Consider the following 24098-nt stretch of genomic DNA (forward strand, 5'->3'; position numbering starts at 1 on the left):
TAGGTTGTGAAGGGTTACAGTAAATACGGGCAGTGGTCCTGTCATTGAGATTGTCCACATAATGGTAAGTAATGGATCCCAAATATAATGCACCTGGAAAGTACAGTATTCACAGTGCTTTACTTTTTCCACATTTTGTTATGTTACAGCTTTATTTCAAAATGTATTAAATTTATTATTTTCCTCAAAATTCTAGGGTTTTCCTCTCTTCACAAAGAAACTCACTGACTAACTCTGACTAAGGCCCGTATGCTCAGATTGGCCAGTCCTGGTGGTTTCCAACTTTAGGCCTGTTACCAATTTAGCCTCCATTGTTACCCATAAAGGGGAATTAGGGGTGTGATCCCTAGTGCTGCAGGTGCTCCAATACATGACATACATAACAGAGCAATAGTACCATTTAAACAAGGGAAAGCCGAGCCCACCCTGAGATTTGAGCTTTAGCGGGTGAAACCCACCCAAATCTTTCAACTTTTAACTATGTTTGCACTCTAATAAATTATTCTCCCTTTCACTTCTAGGAGACAACCACTAGAGTGCACACAAAATCAAGTTTCTTATTGTTCCTAAATGCACTCACCTCCCAAAGGCATCTTAGAGCTAATAAATCAGAAAAACGCATGGAAAATAACCATAACAGGATGAAGATTTTAGATCAAAGATGAAAGCTACCGAATGAAAACTAACAGAACAAATAGAATAAAGCAAATCAGATTAACGTATATAAAAGAGAATGAGTAAAAATAACCCAGCCAAATCAAAGAGAAATGAATTGAGAAATGTTACGTGCTAAAATGCCCCCGTTGCATGGATTGCCCACTCTTCATAATCAGTATGGAAAATCTGCAAAATATAATTTTATTACACAAAACTGTCTGGAGAGAATTGAGTGAAACGTTTGCAGTACTTACGTTTCTGCCCGAAGTTTAACCTTCACCATAAAAGCCATGCTATGAACAGTTATGTGTGGGATTTAATAATCTACTAAGATAAAGTGAATATTTTTACTGGGATTAGTTCATATTTTCACTTTGGCTGAAATAACAGCGCTGAAGTGGTATAAGTGAATTTTAACACGCTGGAGTGGTTTTAAGACAAAACTTCATCTTTATATAAGGAAACTTTTAATTGTTCAGAATAACAGAACACAGTTCTGAGAGTACAAGCTTCCTTTATTTCTCTATATAATCCCCTGATACACTAATGCACTTATCCCAGTGTCTCACTAGTTGTGATAAGACTGCCTGCTTCACTTTATGTCTCCTAGGAACTTCTTTAATGCTGTTTCCAAACATGTGGTGTTGGTGAATGATTGTGTGTACAGATCCCACAGACAGATTTATGACTTCTGCAAGTTGGCAACAAGTTATCCTTTAACTGTCAGATGAGGATCAGGAGTTACAAACGCTGAATGTTCACAGAAAAACTGCATTGGGCTCTGAGCCACCTCAGCCAGGATAGTCATTCATGAACATATGCCCTTCTTTAAAACGTTCGCACCATCCAAATATTTTAGTGCAGCTAAGATTTTCATCACGGTACTGTGCTTAAAGTCTTCTGTAAATAAATTATTTTTTTCATTTGAGGAAAAAAGCTTCCCAGTCCTATGTTGAAAAGTAATTGCCCCTAAACCAACTTGTAAATAACCGGTTCTGCCACCCTTGGTAGCAACAACTGCAATCAAGCATTAGGGCAATGAGTCTTTCAGAACACTGTAAAGGCATTTTGGACAACTCTTTTTTGCAGAACTGTTTTAAATCAGCCACATTTCAAGCATGGCCTGTTTAAGCTCATTCAACAGGATTTAAGTCCAGTCTTTGACTAGGTCACTCCAAAACCTTTTTTAATTCATTTTTTTTGGAGCCATTTAGAGGTGGACTTATTGGTGTGAGATTGAGCTTGAGGTCATCAACTTATGTGGCAGGACATTCTCCTTCAAGATATTCTGTTAAAGGGTAGAATTCAAGGACACCACCATGTCTGACTGTTGGTGTGGTGTTCTTTTTATCATTTTTTTTGTGTTAGTTTTATACTAGTTGGACACACACATTTAAAAGAATTACATTTGTGTCTTTTTGGTTCACTTAATATTTGCCCCAAAGTTTTGGGGATAATCGAGATGTTTTTTGTCAAACGTGAGACACGTCTTCTTTTTGGTCAGCAGTGGTTCACCTTGGATGTCATGGTTGAACCCAGTCTCTTTCTATATTTCTTTGAAAATCATAAACAGTGACCTTAACTGAGGTGAGTAGGCCTGCAGTTCTTCAGATGTTCTTCGGGTCCTTTTATGACCTCCTGGATAAGTCGTCATTGAGCTTTTGGGATAATTTTGGACAAATGCTGGGGCAAATACTTTTTCTATGGCATCAGGAGAAAATAATTATTTAACAGGTATTGTACAGTGTAGCATTAGTTTATATGTACATGTAATCAGTAGAAGGTCATCTATTAATTACCCCGTCACATCTTAGGGGTCAAAGAGGACATTCATCCAGACTCTTTTCTATTCTGGCACCAAGGTGGTGGAATGAACTTCCTCTAGATGTCTGTCTGTACAGCTTCTAGTGTTTGACTATCTTTAAATGAGATCTCAAGACGTATATTTGTATCTTCAGTACTTAGACTAACTCCTATTAAAAAAATACCAAAACCCAACTGTGTTTGACTGACAGCACTTAGATAGTAACCAAGTAACCCAGTGTAAGTATCTATCCAAAAATGGAAGCTTCAAAGCACTTTTTGTAAGTCGCTCTAGATAAGTGCAGCTGCCAAATACCTAAATGTAAATGTAAATTACTATTATGATAATTTTAAGTTAATAAAAAAGGAATGTGTCTGTGATTTCCCCCTATTGTATACATATATATATATATATATATATATATATATATATATATATATATATATATATATAATTTCTGATGTTTATATAAGATAGTTGTTCCCTTTTTGTAAAAAGTTCAAGAGTTATTAAATTAAAAATCTTCTACTTCTTCTTCTTAATAGAGTATTTTTTTTATTAAATACACGTTTTTTATTTTTACATTTAAATATGCGTTATTAAGTTTTAAATATGCTCCCAGTCTACAAAATCATTTTAGCTTTCAACTCTAGGAGACAGCCACTAGAGTGTGCACAAAACGTAATTTTCCTCCCTGCACTCACCTCCCACAGGCATCTCGACAAAATGGGTCACTAAGTTTTGGTGGATGATTAGACAGATATTTCAAAACTATTTAAAAGAGTCTATTAAGAACAGATCTAAAAATAAATTACAAAATCGAAGAGAAAATAACTGACCAGTCAGAACAAAGAAATCAGTTAAAAAACATAAAAAGAAAAGGATGAATATTAGATAAAATATGAAAGTGACCAAATGAAAGCTGACAGAACAAGGAGAACTGATCAAAAGAAACTGGCAATGAGATACATTCAAAGTGAACAGAACAGATTAAAAAAAGAGCAAATATTTAACAAATAAAATAGAAAATAATTGACAAATTCAAAAATAGACAAGAGAACTGACCAGATCAAAGAGAATATATCAAAGAGAGCAGAACAAATAAAATAGAGATGAACGATTAAAACAAAATGGAATTGACTAATGAATAGATCAACGGTAACTGACCAAAATTAGATCCCAAATCAAATAAAACTGACAATGTGAAAGATCCTCTAGCAAACAGATCAATGAGAACTGAATTAATTATGAATTTAAAATTAAACAAGTCTGATGAATTTAAAAAGAACAACGGGCAATAAATCAAAGGCACCTAATCAAATTAAATTAAATTAAATTTTATTTATATAGCAATTTTAACAATGGTCATTGTCTCAAAGCAGCTTCACAAGAAATAAAGATAAATGATCAAATTGAAGAGAACAGAATACATCAAGGAGTAGTAATTTATGAAAATGACAGAAGCAAAGATAACAAAACAGATTAAACAAAATAAAAAAGATAAATAAACTGAACACATCAATCTAAACTAAAGAGAATAATATATACAAATATACAATATTTTGATAAACACAATGCAAAATACACCAGAGTTATATTTAATAATTGAATCACACACTTCCAGCTCAATAGAATGTTAATTGTTTGTCTTTTCCACATTATCCCGAACTTCACAAACAGATAGTTATTTAATATACACTCTTTATTATTAATACCTAATATGGACTATATGCTTCATAGTATTAGATATAATGCTTTTAGCTATAAGGTATCCAGCAGTAATCATGAATGGGGTCATATTTTATTGATTATTTTCCTATTAAATTCAATTCAATTCAATTTTATTTGTATAGCGCTTTTAGCAATTTTCATTGCCGCAAAGCAGCTTTACATAGTCAAAAGAATTATTTAGGTTTGTATGAAATGTGAATTTGTATGAATCAAAATGGTCAGTTTGTCCCTGGTGAGCAAGCCGAGGGCGACAGTGGCAAGGAAAAACTCCCTGAGATGGTAAGAGGAAGAAACCTTGAGAGGAACCAGACTCAACAGGGAACCCATCCTCATTTGGGTGAAACAAAAAGCAGTAAATGATCTGCATTTATACAGTGTGTAGGGTGGGAGGCAGTTCAGCTATAATAGCTGATGTTAATTGATGTTAATATGGAGTCCAGGTAGTTATTGAAGACCCAGGTAGACTTGTAAGAAGTTCCAGTCATGAACTATCGAACTGTCAAGTCCCCAGAGAAACAGTTGCCAACACCAGTCAAGGCCAGAACCATTTTCTAGGTAGAGAGAATCATTCCCAGACACCAGACGCATCCCAGAGAGACACACGGGGCATCCATGTGACGAGATCTTCAGCCAGAAGCGGGGCACCAGGATGGGTCAGACAGGTCCGGAGGGCAGAGGGAGTCTGGATCACTGGCAGCTCAGGAACGACATAATAACTTATAACTTTCTTATTTATTTAGAACCAACATGAGTCCTTAATCTAAAAAAAATTAATCTGCCCCCTGTGTCTGTATTTGGACTGGTATATTACAGCTGTGATGGATGTGTGTGTTATAGATTTAATAACCTGAGTGATAGTCTGTGTGTAAATTATTCAGCCGGATTATAAGCTTTCAGTAACAGTGTACACACACAATCTGTTTGTCTCGGTATAAAAGGCAGGGGCAGATCCTAAACTATTAACTGATAACTATTCAGGTCTCTTAAGGTTAATGAGACACACATTGGATTTCTGCATCACTTTATTATCTTCTCCAGAAGGCCTAAAGAACTTTTCCTCAAGACTGCATTGAGCATATACAAGAAAGTCAAAATAGTTTGATATTTGATAGTTTTTTAAGCACTGGAATTATATATCTATAATGGAATTTATATATATATATATATATATATATATATATATATATATATATATATATATATATATATATATATATATATAAATTTAAGTTAAAGCCTCTGTGAACATTTTTAAGAAGTCATAAAAGTCTTAAAAACAACTTCATTTAACATGTATGACAAACATCATTACCTCTGAGCTTATCAAAGGCCAAGATATTACCAAGACTTTAAGATCCTCTGGCTGTAAGCCGACCTTCCACAGCTGAAAAGGTTCAAAAATATATAATGAGCGTAACGTGCCTATATCATAATGACACAAGGAATTTTCTACTTTATTTAGATATTTATTTATTTACTTACTTACAGTACTGACAGGTCAACAATAAGGAATAGTGCGTTTAAGGTGGCACAGTGGCAATGTAATGTAGCAAAGTACAAATACAAATGCAAAGTACTTTTACTTTCCTAAACTAACATACATTTATTATCGGAAAATGACTGTTTATACTTAACTGCAGTACAAAACACTTGATTTAATATTGTTAGTGATAGTAGTAATTAGTAATATTCTAGTACCTGTAGGTGCCTGCTACCTTACTTCTACCAAAGTCATTTTCTGATAAAGTACTTGTACTTTTACACAAGCATTGCTTTCAAGTTATTTAGACAAAACTGTTAATTTATCACAGTGGATTTTAAACAAAACAAGATGCTACTGCCATATGGTTGAACATAATGTTTTCTCCCTTTACGCCTAATCCATAGAGAGGAAATAATGAGGCCGTTACAGCTAATAAGACTGGGAATACTGGCCTGGCCTGACCTGACCACTGGGACATGAGTTTAATGTGGCACATAAAAGCACAGCTTGAGTGTTGGGGTTACAAAAGGACATGAACACTGGTCAGTCAACTTGAAAGAGGATTTATGGTGAGCTATGGATTTGTGTTGCCTAATGTTACAAGAAAAGTGTTTTAAGACTTAAAAATATTGCATTTAATATCTATTTGTTTTTTTTATTCAGAGGAAACAGAACATCTCATCAGATGGATTTTGAAATGAACTCGAGCCAAACTCTGATGTTGGACATCATTCCTCTTTGCTACGATTTTTTAAACAGTTCCTGTGCAAAATTCACTTACCCACTCCTTATTAAAGTGCCACTCTATGTGTTTTTCAGCTTGGTGGTGATTTTGACAGTATTTGGAAACTTTTTTGTCATCCTGAGCATCGTTCATTTTAAACAGCTCCACATACCAACAAATTATCTCGTCCTGTCTCTGGCTGTAACTGATCTGTTGTTGGGAGGATTTGTTATGCCTCTGAGCATGATCCGATCCATAGAAACCTGCTGGTATTTTGGGACATTATTCTGTAAAATTCACAGCAGTGTTGATATCACATTGTGTACCGCGTCCATTATAAACTTGTGCTTTATAGCTGTAGATCGATATTATGCTGTGTGTCAGCCCTTGTTATATCAGAACATAATTACACCTTTTGTCATGTTGGTTATGATTTCCATTTGCTGGAGTGTTTCAGTGACCACTGGGTTTGGAATAATATTCCTTGGTCTTAACATCTTGGGCATTGAAGATTTTTACAACCAAAACATTTTCTGTGAAGGTGGTTGTGTTTTGTTCCAAAGTCCTGCCTCCAGCACGGCTTCCTCTTTGCTCTCCTTTTATTTCCCAGGTATCATCATGCTTAGCATTTATACTAAAATATTCCGTGTCGCTCAAAAACAAGCCAAATCCATTCAGGACTTAAAAAATAAAGCACAATTGATGATGAGCAAAGAGGAAAAAAAAGCGACAAAGACTCTGGCAGTGATTATGGGAGTGTTTCTCTCACTTTGGACTCCATTTTTTTTCTGCAATATCATTGAACCTTATATTGGTTATTTGATTCCTCCTGTGTTGTTTGATATGATGGTCTGGATTGGATATCTAAATTCTACCTGCAATCCGATTGTTTATGCTTTTTTCTACAAGTGGTTTAGAAAGGCACTGAGAATTATTTTATCTGGCAAAATATTTCAGTCAGGTTCTTCAAGAAGGAATCTGTTTTCATACTGACCAAAACAATTCATGGTCAAATGCTCTGAATATAAAAATCTTCCAGTTTGTTTAAAGATACATTACTGTACATGGTAAAAACTGTTAAAATTACATTTAGGCATTTGGCAGATCCTTTTATCCAGAGCGACTTACAAAAGTGCCTAAGTTTCCGTCTTTGGATAGATACCCACACTGGGTTACTAGGTTATTAACTAAGCACCATCCATCAAACACTGTTGGGAAGGTTTTTAATTAATTATTTAAAATAAATAAAATGAATTAAAAGTATACTATTGCATTTGCTCACATTGTGAATGTGTAATTTATGATTTTTTTAATGCATTTTTTACATTGTAATTTTAGACATGTGGAAATTTCATACACAGCATTCCCTAAGTGCATTAGATTTACCTTTATTTACCAATAATGACAGAATAAGTTGCCGGTTATATAAACCAGAATTGTCACTACAGAAACCTTTTTTTTTTTAAGTGTTGAGGACTTTTGTCTGGGAAAACATTTCAGTCAGGTTTATCAAGAATTAACCTTTTTTCACATTGAGTAAAAAAGAAAAATTATGATGTTCTGGTGATATTCATATTATATATTTTTTGTTATATATATATATATTGTATATATATATTTTTTTTAAATAATTTTTAACATTCCTCATGTACAATGTTACAAATGTAATTAATATTATTTAGCAGAACTGAAACTAATGTAACTGCCAAATCATCCCCCAATGAAAAGTGTATAATCGCCAAATGGTTATAATAATACGGTACTTATTATCATGTACCTTAAAATACTGCCCAACTCTGTTTACATACTGTACATGGGCTCAAAAAAATTAACTATAATGTACATGTTTGACACAGCTTTATACAATATTTATCTTTCGAAATATTTTACTTTCTAAAATACACAATTCTTTCTTTAAGGTGCCATAAGTCCCTAAGCACCTATTATATATGCTAAGTTATAATTAGTACACTATATCCTTCAGCTCCTCTACTGACCAACATAACCTCAGTGATATATCTCATAAGTGAAATATACAATTCAGCACATTTTTTCTTGAGTATATCTCTATTTATTCATAGATGTAAATGGATTGTGCAAAAGATTTCCCCTTTTATATTAAATATTGTCTTGTTGTAGCTTTTTATTTGACGTTTTATAAGGTAACGTAAATTTACAACAGCTTTCTGTGTTTATTTATCTGTTTTAAAGTGAGCTAACAGGTCGTGAAACAGATCAAAGAAAAAAAATCTAATCCTTAAAAAAAATCTTTTCTAATTCAATGACTATCATATTTCTTCGCAAAATAGTTTGGTAACAAATCATATCACCCCTTAAACCACCTAATTCTTAGCATAAATGAGAACAAAGATGCCCACAGTTTATCACTGCTGTATTGACTGATGAAAGGGAGATAATGCCATCCTTCCACCCAGAAAACATGGCTAATGTTGCTCCCTAGAGGACCGGCCATCAGGATTTTTAAACAATTCCTGTGTGAAATTCGATTACCCTCTTCTTATCAGAGTGTCACTTTACATGTTTTTCAGCTTGGTGGTGATTTTGACAGTATTGGGAAACTTTTTTGTCATCCTGAACATCGTTCATTTTAAACAGCTCCACATTCCAACAAATTATCTCGTCCTGTCTCTGGCTGTAACAGATCTGTTGTTAGGAGGAGTTGTTATGCCCCCAAGTGTGATTTTTTCTGTTGAAAATTGCTGGTATTTTGGGACATTATTCTGTAAAATTCACCTCAGTCTAAGTATCACATTATGTACTGCATCTATTATAAACCTATGTTTTATAGCTGTAGATCGATATTATGCTGTGTGTAAGCCCTTGTTATATCAGACCATAATTACACCTTTTGTCACGTTTGTTATGATTTCCGTTTGCTGGAGTGTTTCATTCACAGCTGGGTTTGGGATAATATTTCTTGGTCTTAACATACTGGGCCTTGAAGATTTTTATAATGAAAATGTTGCATGTGAAGGTGGATGTCTTTTGGTCCAAAATGCTGCCTCCAGCACGACTTCCTCTTTGCTCTCCTTTTATTTCCCAGGTATCATCATGATTAGCATTTATATGAAAATATTTCGTGTTGCAAAAAAACAAGCAAAAGCCATTCAGGATTTAAAAAATAAAACACAGTCCATAATAAGCAAAGAGGAGAAAAAGGCAACAAAAACACTGGCAGTGGTTTTGGGAGTGTTTCTCTCACTTTGGACTCCATTCTTTATCTGCAATATCGTTGACCCCTTTATTGGTTATTTGATTCCTCCTGTATTGTTAGATATGCTGGTTTGGACTGGATTTTTAAATTCGACCTGTAATCCAATGGTGTATGCTTTTTTCTACAAGTGGTTTAGGAAAGCACTGAGGATTTTTTTATCTGGGGAAATATTTTTGTCGGGTTCTTCAAGAATTAACCTTTTTTCACACTGAGTAAGAATATAAATTTGATGTCCTGATGTAACACATCCATTTAATTATATTTGTTAACCAAATGTTTTTGTTTGGTTAGTTCTGGCATAATTTATTTTACAAGTTAAATAACAGAATCAACATAAAATAATGATTTTAAAGTAATTTTTTTATAATATATTTGTAAGCATTTGAAAATTTAATACATAATTCAATTACCTATGTGTGTCGGATTTACTTTTGCTGTATTTACCAAGAAGAATGACAATTGTATAAATCAGAAATGTGGATATCAACTGCATAGGTTTTTTTTTTTTGTCCCCAAAGAGTGTTTAATCTCCAAACACAAGTCACATTAACAATCTACTTAAGTCGTGGCTAGCTACATAAAGTTAATTGCAAAACTGGTTACTCGCAATTTAAGGTTCCACTGAACCTTAAATATATACATATATATATATATATATGGGATTTTTGATATTGAATGAAAGCTTGTTTTAATTGAAGAGCATTAGAGAGAATGAAAAGTTGGTAGTATGAACAGGGCTCATGTGAATATACTTTATAAAAGTATTAAAAACTTTATCAGGATGTTTCCCCATGTGACAGATCAAACATTAGGCTAATGTAGGCATGAAAAGGGAACCGTGCGGGTCGTGGCTAGCCATTCCAGAGTGCCGTCATTGGTAACCAAGCAACTAGTAACCAATATGAAATACAGTACATCATTCCAATGCGAGATTGCCAACCAATCAGTAATGCTGGGATTCCGTTTTGCTGGAGTAAGCAGTAAAGATAAACCCAAGGCTCTGCTCTGCTCTTGATCTAGTAACCAGTTCTAGAAGTTTGGGTCTTCCTCAGAATTTCACTAACTTTTACCCTCAGAACTGTTTGTGTGTCTGTGTATGTGTGTGTATGTGTGTGTTCTAGGTAGCATAGTTCCATGTATCATAGGAGTAACAGAGTAGTTCAATAAATTCTTGTTTCTTTATAAAGAACTATTGTTGCGGTTGTGTATTTTAAAGTTAAAACATTCACCCAAATCTTACGTTACTTTGCTCATAATCAGCAAATACCAGATTTTACCAGATTTCATTGTTAGTCACAAGATAAAACAGAGTTGGTAAGATACACTAAATCATGCTAGACTGTGTATGGATAGATGATGGAGTGCATGCGATAAATTTTAATCAGTTTAATTAAATCAACTCAAATCCTTAAATATTCTATTCATCTCTGACAAAGATCTGAAACGCAACATATAATTTTGGAGAATAACGGCGGGCATTGTTTTGCTTAAAAATAAAAAAAAAAACAAGACATATTACCATATCTTTTCTATTGTCCAGAAACAGATTAAAGACAGAGAAACAGTTTATTTTTTTATTTTTTACTGTATTAGGTACTTGTATTGTGACATGCCAGCATGTGAATGAATGAAATAGAACGCCAATTGTTTTAAAAGTTAACAATTGTCTGCGCAGACAGATTAAATCACTATGAAAAAGCACAGAGAGAAAGAAGAAAGCATGATCCTTGTTCTTTCTCTTATAAGGCCTTTAAAGTTTGATTTGTTAGTGAGTGTTCCACCCTCAAAATTCATCTATATGATTAAATATCCCTGGTACTGAGCATAGAGTAACTAACCAAAGTCTTGCTACCATTTGATTTTTTAAAAGCTAGTCAACTCAATGCTGAAAATGGGAGTGTTTTGTTTGATAGAATCCTGTCACAAACTGTCATTGAGGGAGACAGGGAAAGAAAAGACCCAATAGCAAAAAGTGGTTTACACAAATGAGTTTTATTTGGGGCTAAAGAGTTGAACAAAGAGGCTGGAGGAGAGGAACAGTGTGGGCGTGTGTGTGTGTTTGTGTATGTGTGTGTGACAGAGTCAGTGCGCAGCAGCAGGTGTGTGCACATGTATGTGTTCGTGTGCATGTGAGAGGAAGAAAGAGTGTCAGGGTGCGCAATGAATGTGTGAGGAAATCCCCTGTGACGTAAGGAGAGGGCAGGGTGAAGAGGTCGGGGAATCCTCCGTGAACCTGGAGGTAGGTAGTGTGAGAATATCCCTCAGGATCAGTGAGGGGTGCTGGTTGCACAATAAAACTGCTGCAAATGTTTTCCTGATACCAGTGCGTATGCCTTGCGAACAGCGAGACACTGCGGTGCTGACCGACTTCCCCGGCATGCTTATAAAGCTGAGGGTTAATTCCTAGACCAGGAAAGGGGTTTCAGTGCCCTCCAGCCAATGCCTCCACTCTTCCAGAGCAAGTTGGACTGCCAGTAGCTCCTGGTCACCAATGCCACAGTTTCTATCTGTGAAAGAGAGATGGTGGGAAAAGAAACAACATGGATGCAGCTTATTGTTGTTGGGTGACCTTTGGGATAGGACTGCCCCAATGCCTGAGTTAGCCACAAACTAAAGGGAAGGATCTGGCTTTAGTGGGAGAGGGTGGGGGGAACCACCGCTTTTTCAGGTCTACAAATGCCCTGGCCGCTTGTTCTGACCAAACAAATGGGGTCTTGGCCGAGGTCAAGGAGATGAGTGGAGCAGCCACCGAACTATAGTCATGAATGAATCATCCGTAGAAGTTAGCGAACCCCAGGAAGCGCTAAAGCTCCTTATGTGTTGTGGGCCAGTCTGTAACTGCTCTCAGCTTGGTGGGGTCTATCTGAATTTTAGACATGGTGACGATGAAGCCTAGAAAGGAGACTGTGCTGCTGTGGAACTCACACTTCTCAGCCTTAACAAAGAGCTGGTTTTTAAGGAATCTTTGGAGTATCTGGCAGACATGTATCTTATGTTCTTCTAGGGAACATGAAAAGATAAGGATGTCATCGAGATACAAGGAGACAAAAACATTGATGAAGTCTCTGAGGATATCGTTAACTAGGGCTTGGAACACTGGCTAGTCCAAACTGCATGACCAAATACTCATAATGTTCCTTGACCAGTTCCTTGACCCTCATGGCACAGCTTATTTTCTGGTCAGAGCCAGAGTTGACAAGGCCATGAGCTACATGGGACTGATTGTCAAGGAAGAGTGTAAAGGGAAAGACTAGACGGCCTCTAGGCCACTGCTCTTGAGCATCTCCCTTCAGTGTGCCTAGGTTCACTGCAGGAGCCTTGCTTTTAATGAGCACTGTAGGCGCAAATGTATGACCTGGCCACAGTGGAGGCATGCTCCTGCCTGGATCCGACGTTATCCTCTGGAGAAATCTGGGTTCGCCCAACCTGCATGGGTTCAGCGGGGGAAGTGGCATGGTCAGAGTGGGAGAGGTGCCGTCCCTGACCCGGGGTTGGTTAGGGGTGCGGTGCCTTTGTCTGAGGCGCAAATTAACTTGCCCAGCAAGGTCCATTAGGTTATTCAAATCTTCTGTGAGCTTCTGGAAAATTAGCTGGTTCTTGACCTGTTCCGATAGCTCATTCATGAGTGTCCCACTGAGTGGAAGCCGCCAGGGTTTAAAATTTAATATCGTAATCATACACTATTGAGTTCCAAACCCTGGGGGGCTTTGCTAAGCTCCAACAGCTGTATGGCAGCCTACCTTACTATGTGGGAGTTGTCAAATACCCTTCTCATCTCCTCAGTGAAGGCGATGAAGGTGACGCAGCAGGGGACGGCCGTTCCCCATTTGCGGGCCCTCTTTATGAAAAGGGTAATGATGTACGTCACTTTAGAATGCTCAGTAGGGAAAGCTGAGGGCTGAAGCTCGAGTAACAGAGAGATTTGTGACAAGAACGACGGCAAGTACCAGGATCTCTACTGTAGGGTTGGGGAAACAAGATTTTTGTCGAGCTGGGTGGTACTGTAGCTGGGAAGTGCAGAGCATAACTGTGGAAACAGGGTTGACAATTGTCACAGGGTTTGGGATATCTGCAGGAGGCTTTGCTGCTAAGAATTAATAAGGAGAGACAGGGAAAGTAATGGACCCAAAAGCAGAAAGTGGTTTACACAAATTAGTTTTTATTTGGGGCTACTGAGTTAAACAAACAGAGGCTGAAGGAGAGGAGCAGTGTGTGCGTGCGTGTGTGTATACAGTGCACCCCGAAAGTATTCACAGTGCATCACTTTTTCCACATTTTGTTATGTAACAGCCTTATTCTAAAATGGATTAAGTTATTTTTTTTCCACAGAATTCTACACACAACACCCTATAATGACAACATGGAAAAAGATTAATTGAGATTTTTGCAAATTTATTAAAAATAAAAAAATTGAGAAAGCACATTTACATAAGTATTCACAGCCTTTGCCATGAAGCTTAGGCGCATTCTGTTTTCTCTGATCATCCTTGAGATGTTTCTGCAGCTTAATTGGAGTCCACCCATGGTAAATTCAGTTGACTGGATATGATTTGGAAAGGCACACACCTGTTTTCATAAGGTCCCATACTTGACAGTTCATGTCAGAGCACAAACCAAGCATGAAGTCGAAGGAATTGTCTGTAGACCTCCACGACAGGATTGTCTCAAGGCACAAATCTGGGGAAGGTTACAGATAAGTTTCTGCTGCTTTGAATGTTGCAATGAGAACAGTGGCCCCTATTATCCGTAAGTGGAAGAAGTTCAAAACCACCAGGACTCTTCCTAGAGCTGGCCTGCCATCTAAACTGAGCTATATAAGGGGAAAAGTGTCAGGGAGGTGACCAAGAACTCGATGGTCACTCTGTCAGAGCTCCAGAGGTCCTCATCCTGGGATCCTACCAAGCCAAGGCTAAGGCAAGTCAACAAGAGAACTGATAGGTGTCCATCAAATCTTAAGAAAGTTTTAATTGGTGCATGGTTGTCAACCCTACCAACTGAAAAATCAATACTGTCATTCTTGTTGTTTTCTTTTTCTTTTACCCCAGAGGAAATCTTCATAACCATCACAGTCCTGGTATCAATAAATCCCTGTTTCAAAACCCCTTGTTTTAGGATCATCCTTCTAAATCAAACTTAATAAAAAAAGGGAGAGGAGAAAATTGATATTGAAATAATTCAGCAACCAGAAAAGAAGATTCCACTTTCCCTTTCTCTCTAACCTTTCCTTACAAAAAAAATGAACTTTCTCTTATATGAAAAGTGGAAGCAGGCCATTAGTACTTTATCTTTTTCTCTGTGTGTGGTCATTCTTTTCTACTTATGTTCTCTAGCTGTGCTACCTGGATGCTCACTAGTTCTTTAAACAGAGATGTACAGTTAATAGCATGTCCACCAGAAGCCAACAATCACAGAAAACCACACTCAGCATCAGCCCTCACTTAACATTGCACACGTACACGTCCGTCTTTTTAGTTTTTTCCCTCTTCAGGCTTTTTTTTCCTTTTCCTCTGTGTCAGTCATGGTTCTAGAACCCCCATCATAACACGTCTCGCACCACAGATTGTGTCAACCACTGGGAGGATTTGGAGACATGGCTAAGTGACGCAATGGTAAGCCTACTACCTAAGGCCACTAAAACAACAAGCCACATGATTATTAACAAGCCTCATGAGACAAGGCACTAAGGAAGAAATTACCAGGGTGCAAGAAACTCTGGCAGCTCTATGCAAGTAGGAGAACAGGGGAAGGTAGACTATGCTGATCTCTCCGACAATATGCAGAACAGCTTCTGGAAAAGGCCGATACTGACTTCATGAATAAAAATGGCAGAATTAAAGCCCTTGAAACTCACCTGGACAGGGCAAGGAATAAGAACAGCTGCTCATGCAACAGCTAGCCTATATTAAAGAAGAGTCTGTCAGGAACACGGCAGGCACCCATCTCACCCAAGCCGAGCAGGACCGGCTCCCCTGTTCCTGGATCAACATGTAGTGGAAGAGGTGAAGGGGTCATGCTGAAACATTCCCCAACTCCTTCTGAAGCACCCTCCCTCACAGCAAAAAAAAGAGAATTCAATTCAATTCAATTCAATTTTATTTATATAGCGCTTTTAACAATGGTCATTGTCCCAAAGCAGCTTCACAAAAAAAAAAAAAAAAAGATTTTTTTTTTTTTTTAGAAAAGAAAAGAAAAGAAAATATTTGGAAGTGTGTATGTGTGAGAAAAATGTGTCTAGATAATAATGAAATGAATGAATGATGAATGAAATGTCTCTGATGAGCAAGCCAAGGGTGACGGCGACAGTGGCAAGAAAAAACTCCCTGAGATGGCAATAGGAAGAAACCTTGAGAGGAACCAGACTCAACAGGGAACCCATCCTCATCTGGGTGATAACAGATAGAAATAACATCAAGTGTGTTGTGCAGGTGAAAGTTCAATATATCAGAAGTTGTGTAGATTCAGTTCAGCAGTAGGTGCAGAGGGCAGATGGGGTCAGATCACTGGAAGCACAGGAGCAGGATGTGTAGCTCCAGCCATCATAAAGCAGAATCTAGCTGGAGCAGGTCCTTCTCAAGATGCCTTAGAAACCTCGCAGGGTTGGCCTTTGTCTACTGAAGCTGGCACAATCTCCAGATGTCTCAGGATGGGTAGAAAAATACAGAAAAGATGGAGAGAATTAGCGTAGTTGCCATTCAGGATAGGTGTACTGGAGTATGAGGTTATGGGATGAGTTACGTGTATGCCAGATTAAAGAGATGCGTCTTGAGCCTACTTTTGAATTGGGAAACCGTGTCTGCTCCCCGAACAGTGTCTGGAAGGCTATTCCAAAGCTTTGGAGCCAAATATGAAAATACCCTGCCCCCTTTTGTAGATTTTAAAATTCTGGGAATTACCAGAAGTCCGGAGTTTTGTGATCTTAAGGGACGTGGTGGATTATAGCGTATCAAAAGACTGGTTAGGTATGAGGGAGCTAAACCATTTAAAGCCTTGTATGTAAGTAGTACTATTTTGTAATTAATTCTAAATTGAACAGGTAGCCAGTGCAGGGATGATAATATAGGTGTTATATGATCATATTTTCTTGATCTAGTGAGAACCCTGGCGGCTGCATTTTGGACTAACTGTAGCTTGTTTATTGAGGATGCAGGACAACCACCTAGTAATGCATTACAATAGTCCAGTCTGGAGGTCATGAATGCATGAACTAGCTTTTCTGCATCAGATACGGATAGAATACTCCTAAGTTTGGCAATTTTTCTAAGATGGAAAAAGGCTGTTTTTGTGATATTGGAAATATGATTTTCAAAAGACAAGTTACTGTCTAATATCACGCCCAGGTCTTTTACTGTTGAGCTAGTAGTAACAGTATATCCTTCTAAACGCAGGCTGAATTGCCGATGAGCAATATCTCTGTCTTATCTGAATTTAGTAAAAGAAAGTTATTGGTCATCCAATCTTTTATGTCCTGGACACACTCTGTTAATCTAGACAACTTGGGTATTTCATCTGGTTTTGTTGAGATGTATAATTGGGTATCATCAGCATAACAATGGAAACTAATCCCATGCCTTCTAATGATGTTTCCCAGGGGAAGCATGTAAATTGAGAACAGGAGAGGTCCTAAAACTGACCCTTGTGGGACCCCATATTTCACTGGCATTACATCAGACGGTACTCCATTTAGATCTACAAAATGGTATCGATCAGACAGGTATGATCTAAACCATTTTAATGCCTGCCCCTGAATACCTATATGATTTTGTAGGCGGTCTATGAGAATATTATGATCTATAGTGTCGAATGCAGCACTTAGATCAAGTAAGACTAGTATTGAGATGCAGCCTTGGTCTGAAGCTAAAAACAAGTCGTTTGCAATCTTAACTAGTGCAGTTTCTGTACTATGATGGGGCCTGAAACCTGACTGAAATTCTTCTAGGATGTTGTTTTCCTGCAAGAATGTGCATATTACCTGCTCCTTTTAGCCACAGATCATGACTTAGACTTCAAAGACCTCGCAACATTGGCAAATTCACTCCAAATGTGCCAGGTAGTAAAGATAACCAGGCATACCTGGAGGATATTAACGTCCATATCTGCAAACCATAAATAATCAGCAATTGTGAGACTTGGCGCATAAAGTCTATGGCAAACAGAAGATGGCTTTAGAAAAGGGTGCCAAAACCACAACAGTTCTTAACTATAGCACTCAATATCAGGGGCTGGCTCTAGAGGGCACCCATCATTAAAACCCCAAGCCTCCACCCAAAGAGTAAAACCCATGCTAGACCAATTGAAACTGAGACTCTTATGCTGGTACCGGGAGAAACAGAGGAACCGCCACTGGGATGGATTGCATGAACGTTGATCCCTTATCCAGACATAACTGGAAGAAATCCTGGGAACAGCCCAGACCTCATGAAAAATCAATGAAACAAATCATGAAATCAAAAAAGGTCCTGGAAATCCAATGGAACCGCCAGGGAAAAACAACAAACACACCTTGGAGCAAACTAGACCAAGGAAGCGCTGAAGGCCAAGGTCCAATAAAATCCACACATGAACCAAAGACATTACCATAGCTTGAACCTCAAGAACTGATAAGAATGATGATGAAAGCTGAAGATCATCAGCTGAAGCTCAATCTCAGTAAAACCAAACTGTTGTTTATCCCTTGTGACTCATCTCCAGGTCAAGACCTTGTGATATCCATGGACAACAACCAAATCACTCCCTCAACCACCGCCCGCAATCTTGGGGTAACCGTGGACAATCATCTGTCATTTTCCCCACACATCGCTAACCTTACTCGCTCTTGTCGATTTCTTCTTTACAATATCAGAAGAATTCGCCCATTTCTTTCTTCACAGGCTACTCAGGTGCTTGTTCAGTCCCTTGTTATTTCAAGACTGGACTACTGCAACTCACTCCTGGCAGGCCTGCCTCTGTCCACGATTCGTCCTCTGCAACTGATCCAGAATGCAGCAGCACGACTCGTTTTTAACCTTCCCAAGTTCTCCCACACCACCCCACTCCTCCGCTCCCTGCACTGGCTTCCTGTAGCTGCCCGCATCAAATTCAAAACACTGATGCTTGCCTACAAAGCCAAAAATGGCCCAGCACCCACTTACCTCTCTGCGCTAATTACACCACGCACTGCACCACGTTGCCTCCGATCCTCCAGCACTGCTCGCCTCATCCCACCATCTCTCAGGGATCGAGGGCGGCATTCATCCAGGCTCTTTTCTGTTCTGGCACCTAGATGGTGGAATGAACTTCCTCTAGATGTCCGTACATCAGAGACTTTGACTATCTTTAAACGACGACTCAAGACGCATCTGTTTCTCCAGTACTTGGACTAACCCCCCTCCCCCCGAGAAAAAAAAAAAAAAAAAAAAAAAAAACTCAGTTGTGTTGGACTAATGGTACTTAGTTATTAACCTAGTTAACCCAGTGTAAGTATGTATCCAATGTTGTAAACATTAAAGCACTTTTTGTAAGTCGCTCTGGATAAGAGCGTCTGCCAAATGCCTAAATGTAAATGTAAATGTATGTAAATGAAAGAGTTCCTTCAACCATCAGGAAAGAGAGAAGAATAAAACCACTGTCACAGATCGACAGTCCTATACACTTCACGACAAGAACATAACTTCTATCATTCTGCAAAAGTATATACAGTTAAATTTTTGTAAATACAACACCTACACACCCTCCTTCGCAGCACTGATAGACCCAACCTCTAGTAGAGAGGAGTTCCACACATGTGACAATGGTGTCTTAGCTACTTTTAGTGTGCTTTTGCCCTTTTGTTTATGTTTTCCTCTCGCTCTGCATAAAGAGAATTGGTAAGATGGTCTAAATCATGCTAGATGGTGGACGGATAGAAGATAAAGTCTATATTATAAATTGTAAATCAGTAATTAAATCAACTTGAGTTTTTAAAGATTTGATTTAAAGATTTGATAGAGCGGAAACCCTACACCTTTGAAAAGTTCTATTCGGGGAATTCTGCCATAAAATAGTCAAGTTGAGACTGAAGCTGGTCCAGCCGCAGTGATTATCATAGATCAGCTCCTTTTCCACACACAGAAAGAAATCAGCTCATTCCAGACCAGAACAAGCAGATGCTAATGTGATTTGTCCATATTTCTTTTTGCTTTCTGTCACAAAGAGGCAAAGTGCAAGGATAGGATGCAAGTGCAATAAATAATAAATAAAAGTGTGCGATACATATGAACACTCAGTAACATGCAATACATGCAAGAAGTGCAACTATAAAATAAGACTACCTCAATAGAAGCCAGACACTATGACAAAGCCAGAACTTGTAAAACAAACAGATAAGTGACAAACTTACATCAAGTGCACATGACCCTAAATGACTGTGGCTGACAGGAAGTGTAGTTTAACACTTCCATGGCACTATCATGTTTTGGAGCTCAAAGTGAACATTGAGCTGAAAATGAGATTTAACAAGGTATTTCCATAAACTCTAGTCATGGCTTAGATCTATATAATATGTTAAACCACAGTGATATTTTTGGCTAACAGTGAAAAAAAAATAATATTACATTTGGGATGGTTGTTTATTTCACCATCATGTTCCACCAGGAATTAATTTTACACACTGCCACAGGCAAGGACAGGTTATAAATGTAGACATTTGCCCTTTATGGCTAACTTTGTCTGCATGGTACAAAAGAAGGTATATTGGTTTACTTGGAATACAAATGTTCCATGCACAACATCAAACATTTTTGAGGTTTGTTGGGAATGAAGAATTTCATGATAATAAGTGTAATTCACAATACGTTTAATCAATGGAAAGAAAGTAGGAAGGACAAGCATTAGTCATTATAACTTTCTTGTTATTTATATTCTCTCTCCTTAAACTTTTTAGCTATTTATATTTTCTCTCCAATAAATGTTTCATGAAGGTATTATGAGCATGAAAACTTATAAAATGGACATTGTGACTGGTCAGTTCACTTAAGGAAGGATTTATGATGAATGAATTACAGATGAAAAATATGTTTTATAAATTATTTAATATAAAAGAATGTTTTAAAGCATGATTGTGTTTAATATATATATTTTTATTAATTTGCAGAAAATAATATATCTCAACAGATGGATTTCGAAATGAATTCCAACCAAACTCGGACACTGGATGTCATTCCTCTTTGCTATGAATTTTTAAACAATTCTTGTACAAAATTCAATTACCCTCTTTTTATCAGAGTGTCACTTTACATGTTTATCACCTTGGTGGTGATTTTAACAGTATTTGGAAACTTTTTTGTCATCCTGAGCATCGTTCATTTTAAACAGCTCCACATTCCAACAAATTATCTCGTCCTGTCTCTGGCTGTAACTGATCTGTTGTTAGGAGGAGTTGTTATGCCCCCAAGTGTGATTTTTTCTGTCGAAAATTGCTGGTATTTTGGAACATTATTCTGTAAAATTCACCTCAGTTTTACCATCACATTATGTACTGCATCTATTATAAACTTATGTTTTATAGCTGTAGATCGATATTATGCTGTGTGTAAGCCCTTGTTATATCAGACCATAATTACACCTTTTGTAACGTTTGTTATGATTTCCATTTGCTGGAGTGTTTCATTCACAGCTGGGTTTGGGATAATATTTCTTGGTCTTAACATACTGGGCCTTGAAGATTTTTATAATGAAAATGTTGCATGTGAAGGTGGATGTCTTTTGGTCCAAAATGCTGCCTCCAGCACGACTTCCTCTTTGCTCTCCTTTTATTTCCCAGGTATCATCATGCTCAGCATTTATACAAAAATATTCCGTGTTGCACAAAAACAAGCCAAATCCATTCAGGACTCAAAAAATAAATCACAATCTGTGATAAGCAAAGAGGAGAAAAAGGCAACAAAAACCCTGGCGGTGGTTATGGGAGTGTTTCTCGCACTTTGGACTCCATTTTTTTTCTTCAATATCATTGATCCTTATACTGGATTTTTGATCCCACCTACATTCTTAGATATGTTGGCTTGGGTTGGATATTTAAATTCGACTTGTAATCCGATGGTGTACGCTTTTTTCTACAAGTGGTTTAGAAAAGCACTGAGGATTGTTTTATCTGGAAAAATATTTCAGTCTGGTTCTTCAAGAATTAATCTTTTTTCACATTAAGCAAAACATCTACATGGTGATGTCTTGATGTTTATTATTTTCTATCATTACACTTCTTAACATAAAGATTTACCTTGTTTTAGCATGATTTATTTTGTATTATTAAAACAGAATCAACAGAATTGACTCATTAGCTTTAAAATATTTTTTCAGTGTCAACTACATAGATGCATTAAATTTACTGTTATATATATCTTCTAAGAAGATCTGTTTTTTTTTTCTTTCAGGATCCAAATAATTAATTGGGATTATTATCACCTAATTACATTCAGTGGTCCTTTCCTTTGATTAAAAACAAACAAACAAACAAAAAGATGGATTTTATCAACAAAGGCCGCAATCTTATTCTGACCACTGCATCACTTGTACATTACAGGAACTTGAAAGGGAGTTATTGCCACATTCCCACATCACATGTTTACATAATTAAAAGTTCTGGGGCCATTGTTTCAGACATGAAGCAGAAAAATAAATAGAGCTTTTAACTTTCATAACTGTGTTTTGTTATCCTGCACAATCAAGGGTCCCAGTTTTAGTTTACCCCTTATGTATTAAAAATAATATAATTTTTAATCTTAAATCTGCAAATATAATCTCTTTTTTAAATTATTCTGAACTGCACAGGGCCCGGTTTCTAGATAACGCACACTATTCGCGAGCTAAGAAGACTCTTGAGATATATCTTATTTGAAGTGACAACTTTTCTAAGTGTATTTCTAGAACTGTCCCTTAGGAGTCTTCTTAAGTCGCTGCCTCTTACCTTTGACGTTACAAGGCGCTGTCTACAGTGAGGGTACTGAATTAGCTGACACTGGTTGCTCAGGAATCGATTTTTGACTCCTTTTGCATGACAGCGTTAAGAAAGACAGCACTTATATGCAAATTAAACATGGCACTAAATTCTTTTAATAGTGTTTATTTCGACATGGGTTAACTTATCAATAGCATGCCATAATAGACTAATATATAAATGAAATCACCAAACTGTCCCTAATATTTTTATCTAACCTGTAGTGATAGTGAAACGAACCGAGTATACAATCATAGTTGATTGACAAACAGCTGACAACACTTTTCACCAGCTTCAGAAACAATGTGAAGCATGTAAGTGGTTGGGGTTGTATAGCGCACTTTTGGAATAAAATGACAGAGTAGAGGTTTAATACCCCTACAGTATCTCAACTACACGGTTTCGTGCGGGGGCCATAAGTACGGTTAATTATGATTCAGTGTGAGTTTTGGTGCCGAGGTTAAGTTCGAATTTTACCACGCAAAATAATAAAACATGTTTAACTTACAGAAGCTCGCGGACCTTGCAGATCTTCGCGGAACTTTGGGCGGTAATTCGAGGCGGCTTAAGGTGCCTAATACCCCTATCTCACCTACAGTATGCGCTTTGACACACGGTGAGATGCGATGTTAGGACCCGTAAGCTGCTGCGATTGCCCGCCGACGTTATGCTAACATTCTGCGAAGTTCTGCAAGGTCTGGAAGCTTCCGCAAGGACCACCAAAAAAATTAACGTTAAATTTTTCACGCGAAAAGATGGAAATGTAATCACAGGGGGGGGGGGGGGGGGGGGGTGCCAGTCCCAAGTCTGGATAAATGCAGAGGATTGTGTCGGGAAGGGCATCTGACGTAAAACATTTGCCAAACTAATGATGCGAATCACAAATATAATTCCCACACCGGATCGGTCGTGGCCCGGGTTAACAACGACCGCCACTGGTGTTGTTGACCTACAGGGTGCTGGTGGAGATTGGGCTACTGTTGGTCGAAGAAAGAGAGGAGGAAGGGGTGTTCGAAAGCAAAGAGAGAAGAGGAAAGGCAAGAGTTTAGGAGTGATAGTAGGGACTTTGAATGTTGGGACCATGACAGGGAAGGTAAGAGAGTTAGTTGATATGTTGCAGAGAAGGAAGGTGGATATACTGTGTGTCCAGGAGACCAGGTGAAAAGGTAGCAAGGCTAGAAGCTTAGGATCAGGGTTCAAATTGTTTTACCATGGTGTGGATAGGAAAAGAAATGGAGTAGGAGTTATTCAGAAAGAGGAGTTTGTAAGGAATGTTCTAGAGGTGAAGAGAGTATTAGATAGACCACGTGTAACAACACCTGCACAGGATTGGTACATCCGAATATTACACCTGCGTGACAGGTACAGGATGGCCACAACAACTGCCCGAGTCACACCAGGAACACACAATCCCTCCATCAGTGCTCAGACTGTCCACAATAGGCAGTCCATGAGGAGGAGATGCACTGCAGTACTTCAAGCAGCTGGTGGCCACACCAGATACTGACTGGCAGG

General features: G+C 37.7%; 3 protein-coding genes across 3 annotated transcripts; all 3 read left to right on the forward strand.

Moving 5' to 3' along the window:
- Positions 1-6360: 6360 nt before the first annotated feature.
- LOC128514188 (trace amine-associated receptor 1-like) lies at positions 6361-7392 on the forward strand. The gene has a single exon (XM_053487925.1). It carries the CDS (start codon positions 6361-6363, stop codon positions 7390-7392), a length of 1032 nt encoding a protein of 343 aa, XP_053343900.1.
- A 347-nt stretch (positions 7393-7739) lies between these two features.
- On the forward strand, positions 7740-9846 carry LOC128541314 (trace amine-associated receptor 1-like). The gene is made up of 3 exons (XM_053511673.1): positions 7740-7770; positions 8861-9142; positions 9215-9846. The coding sequence occupies exons 1-3, from the start codon at positions 7740-7742 to the stop codon at positions 9844-9846; spliced, it is 945 nt and encodes a 314-aa protein (XP_053367648.1).
- Positions 9847-20761: 10915 nt separating this feature from the next.
- On the forward strand, positions 20762-21793 carry LOC128514919 (trace amine-associated receptor 1-like). Its single transcript, XM_053488838.1, has one exon. It carries the CDS (start codon positions 20762-20764, stop codon positions 21791-21793), a length of 1032 nt encoding a protein of 343 aa, XP_053344813.1.
- The last annotated feature ends 2305 nt before the right edge of the window (positions 21794-24098 follow it).

Source organism: Clarias gariepinus, chromosome 2 (assembly GCF_024256425.1).
Source record: "Clarias gariepinus isolate MV-2021 ecotype Netherlands chromosome 2, CGAR_prim_01v2, whole genome shotgun sequence".
Taxonomy (NCBI): Eukaryota; Metazoa; Chordata; class Actinopteri; order Siluriformes; family Clariidae; genus Clarias; species Clarias gariepinus.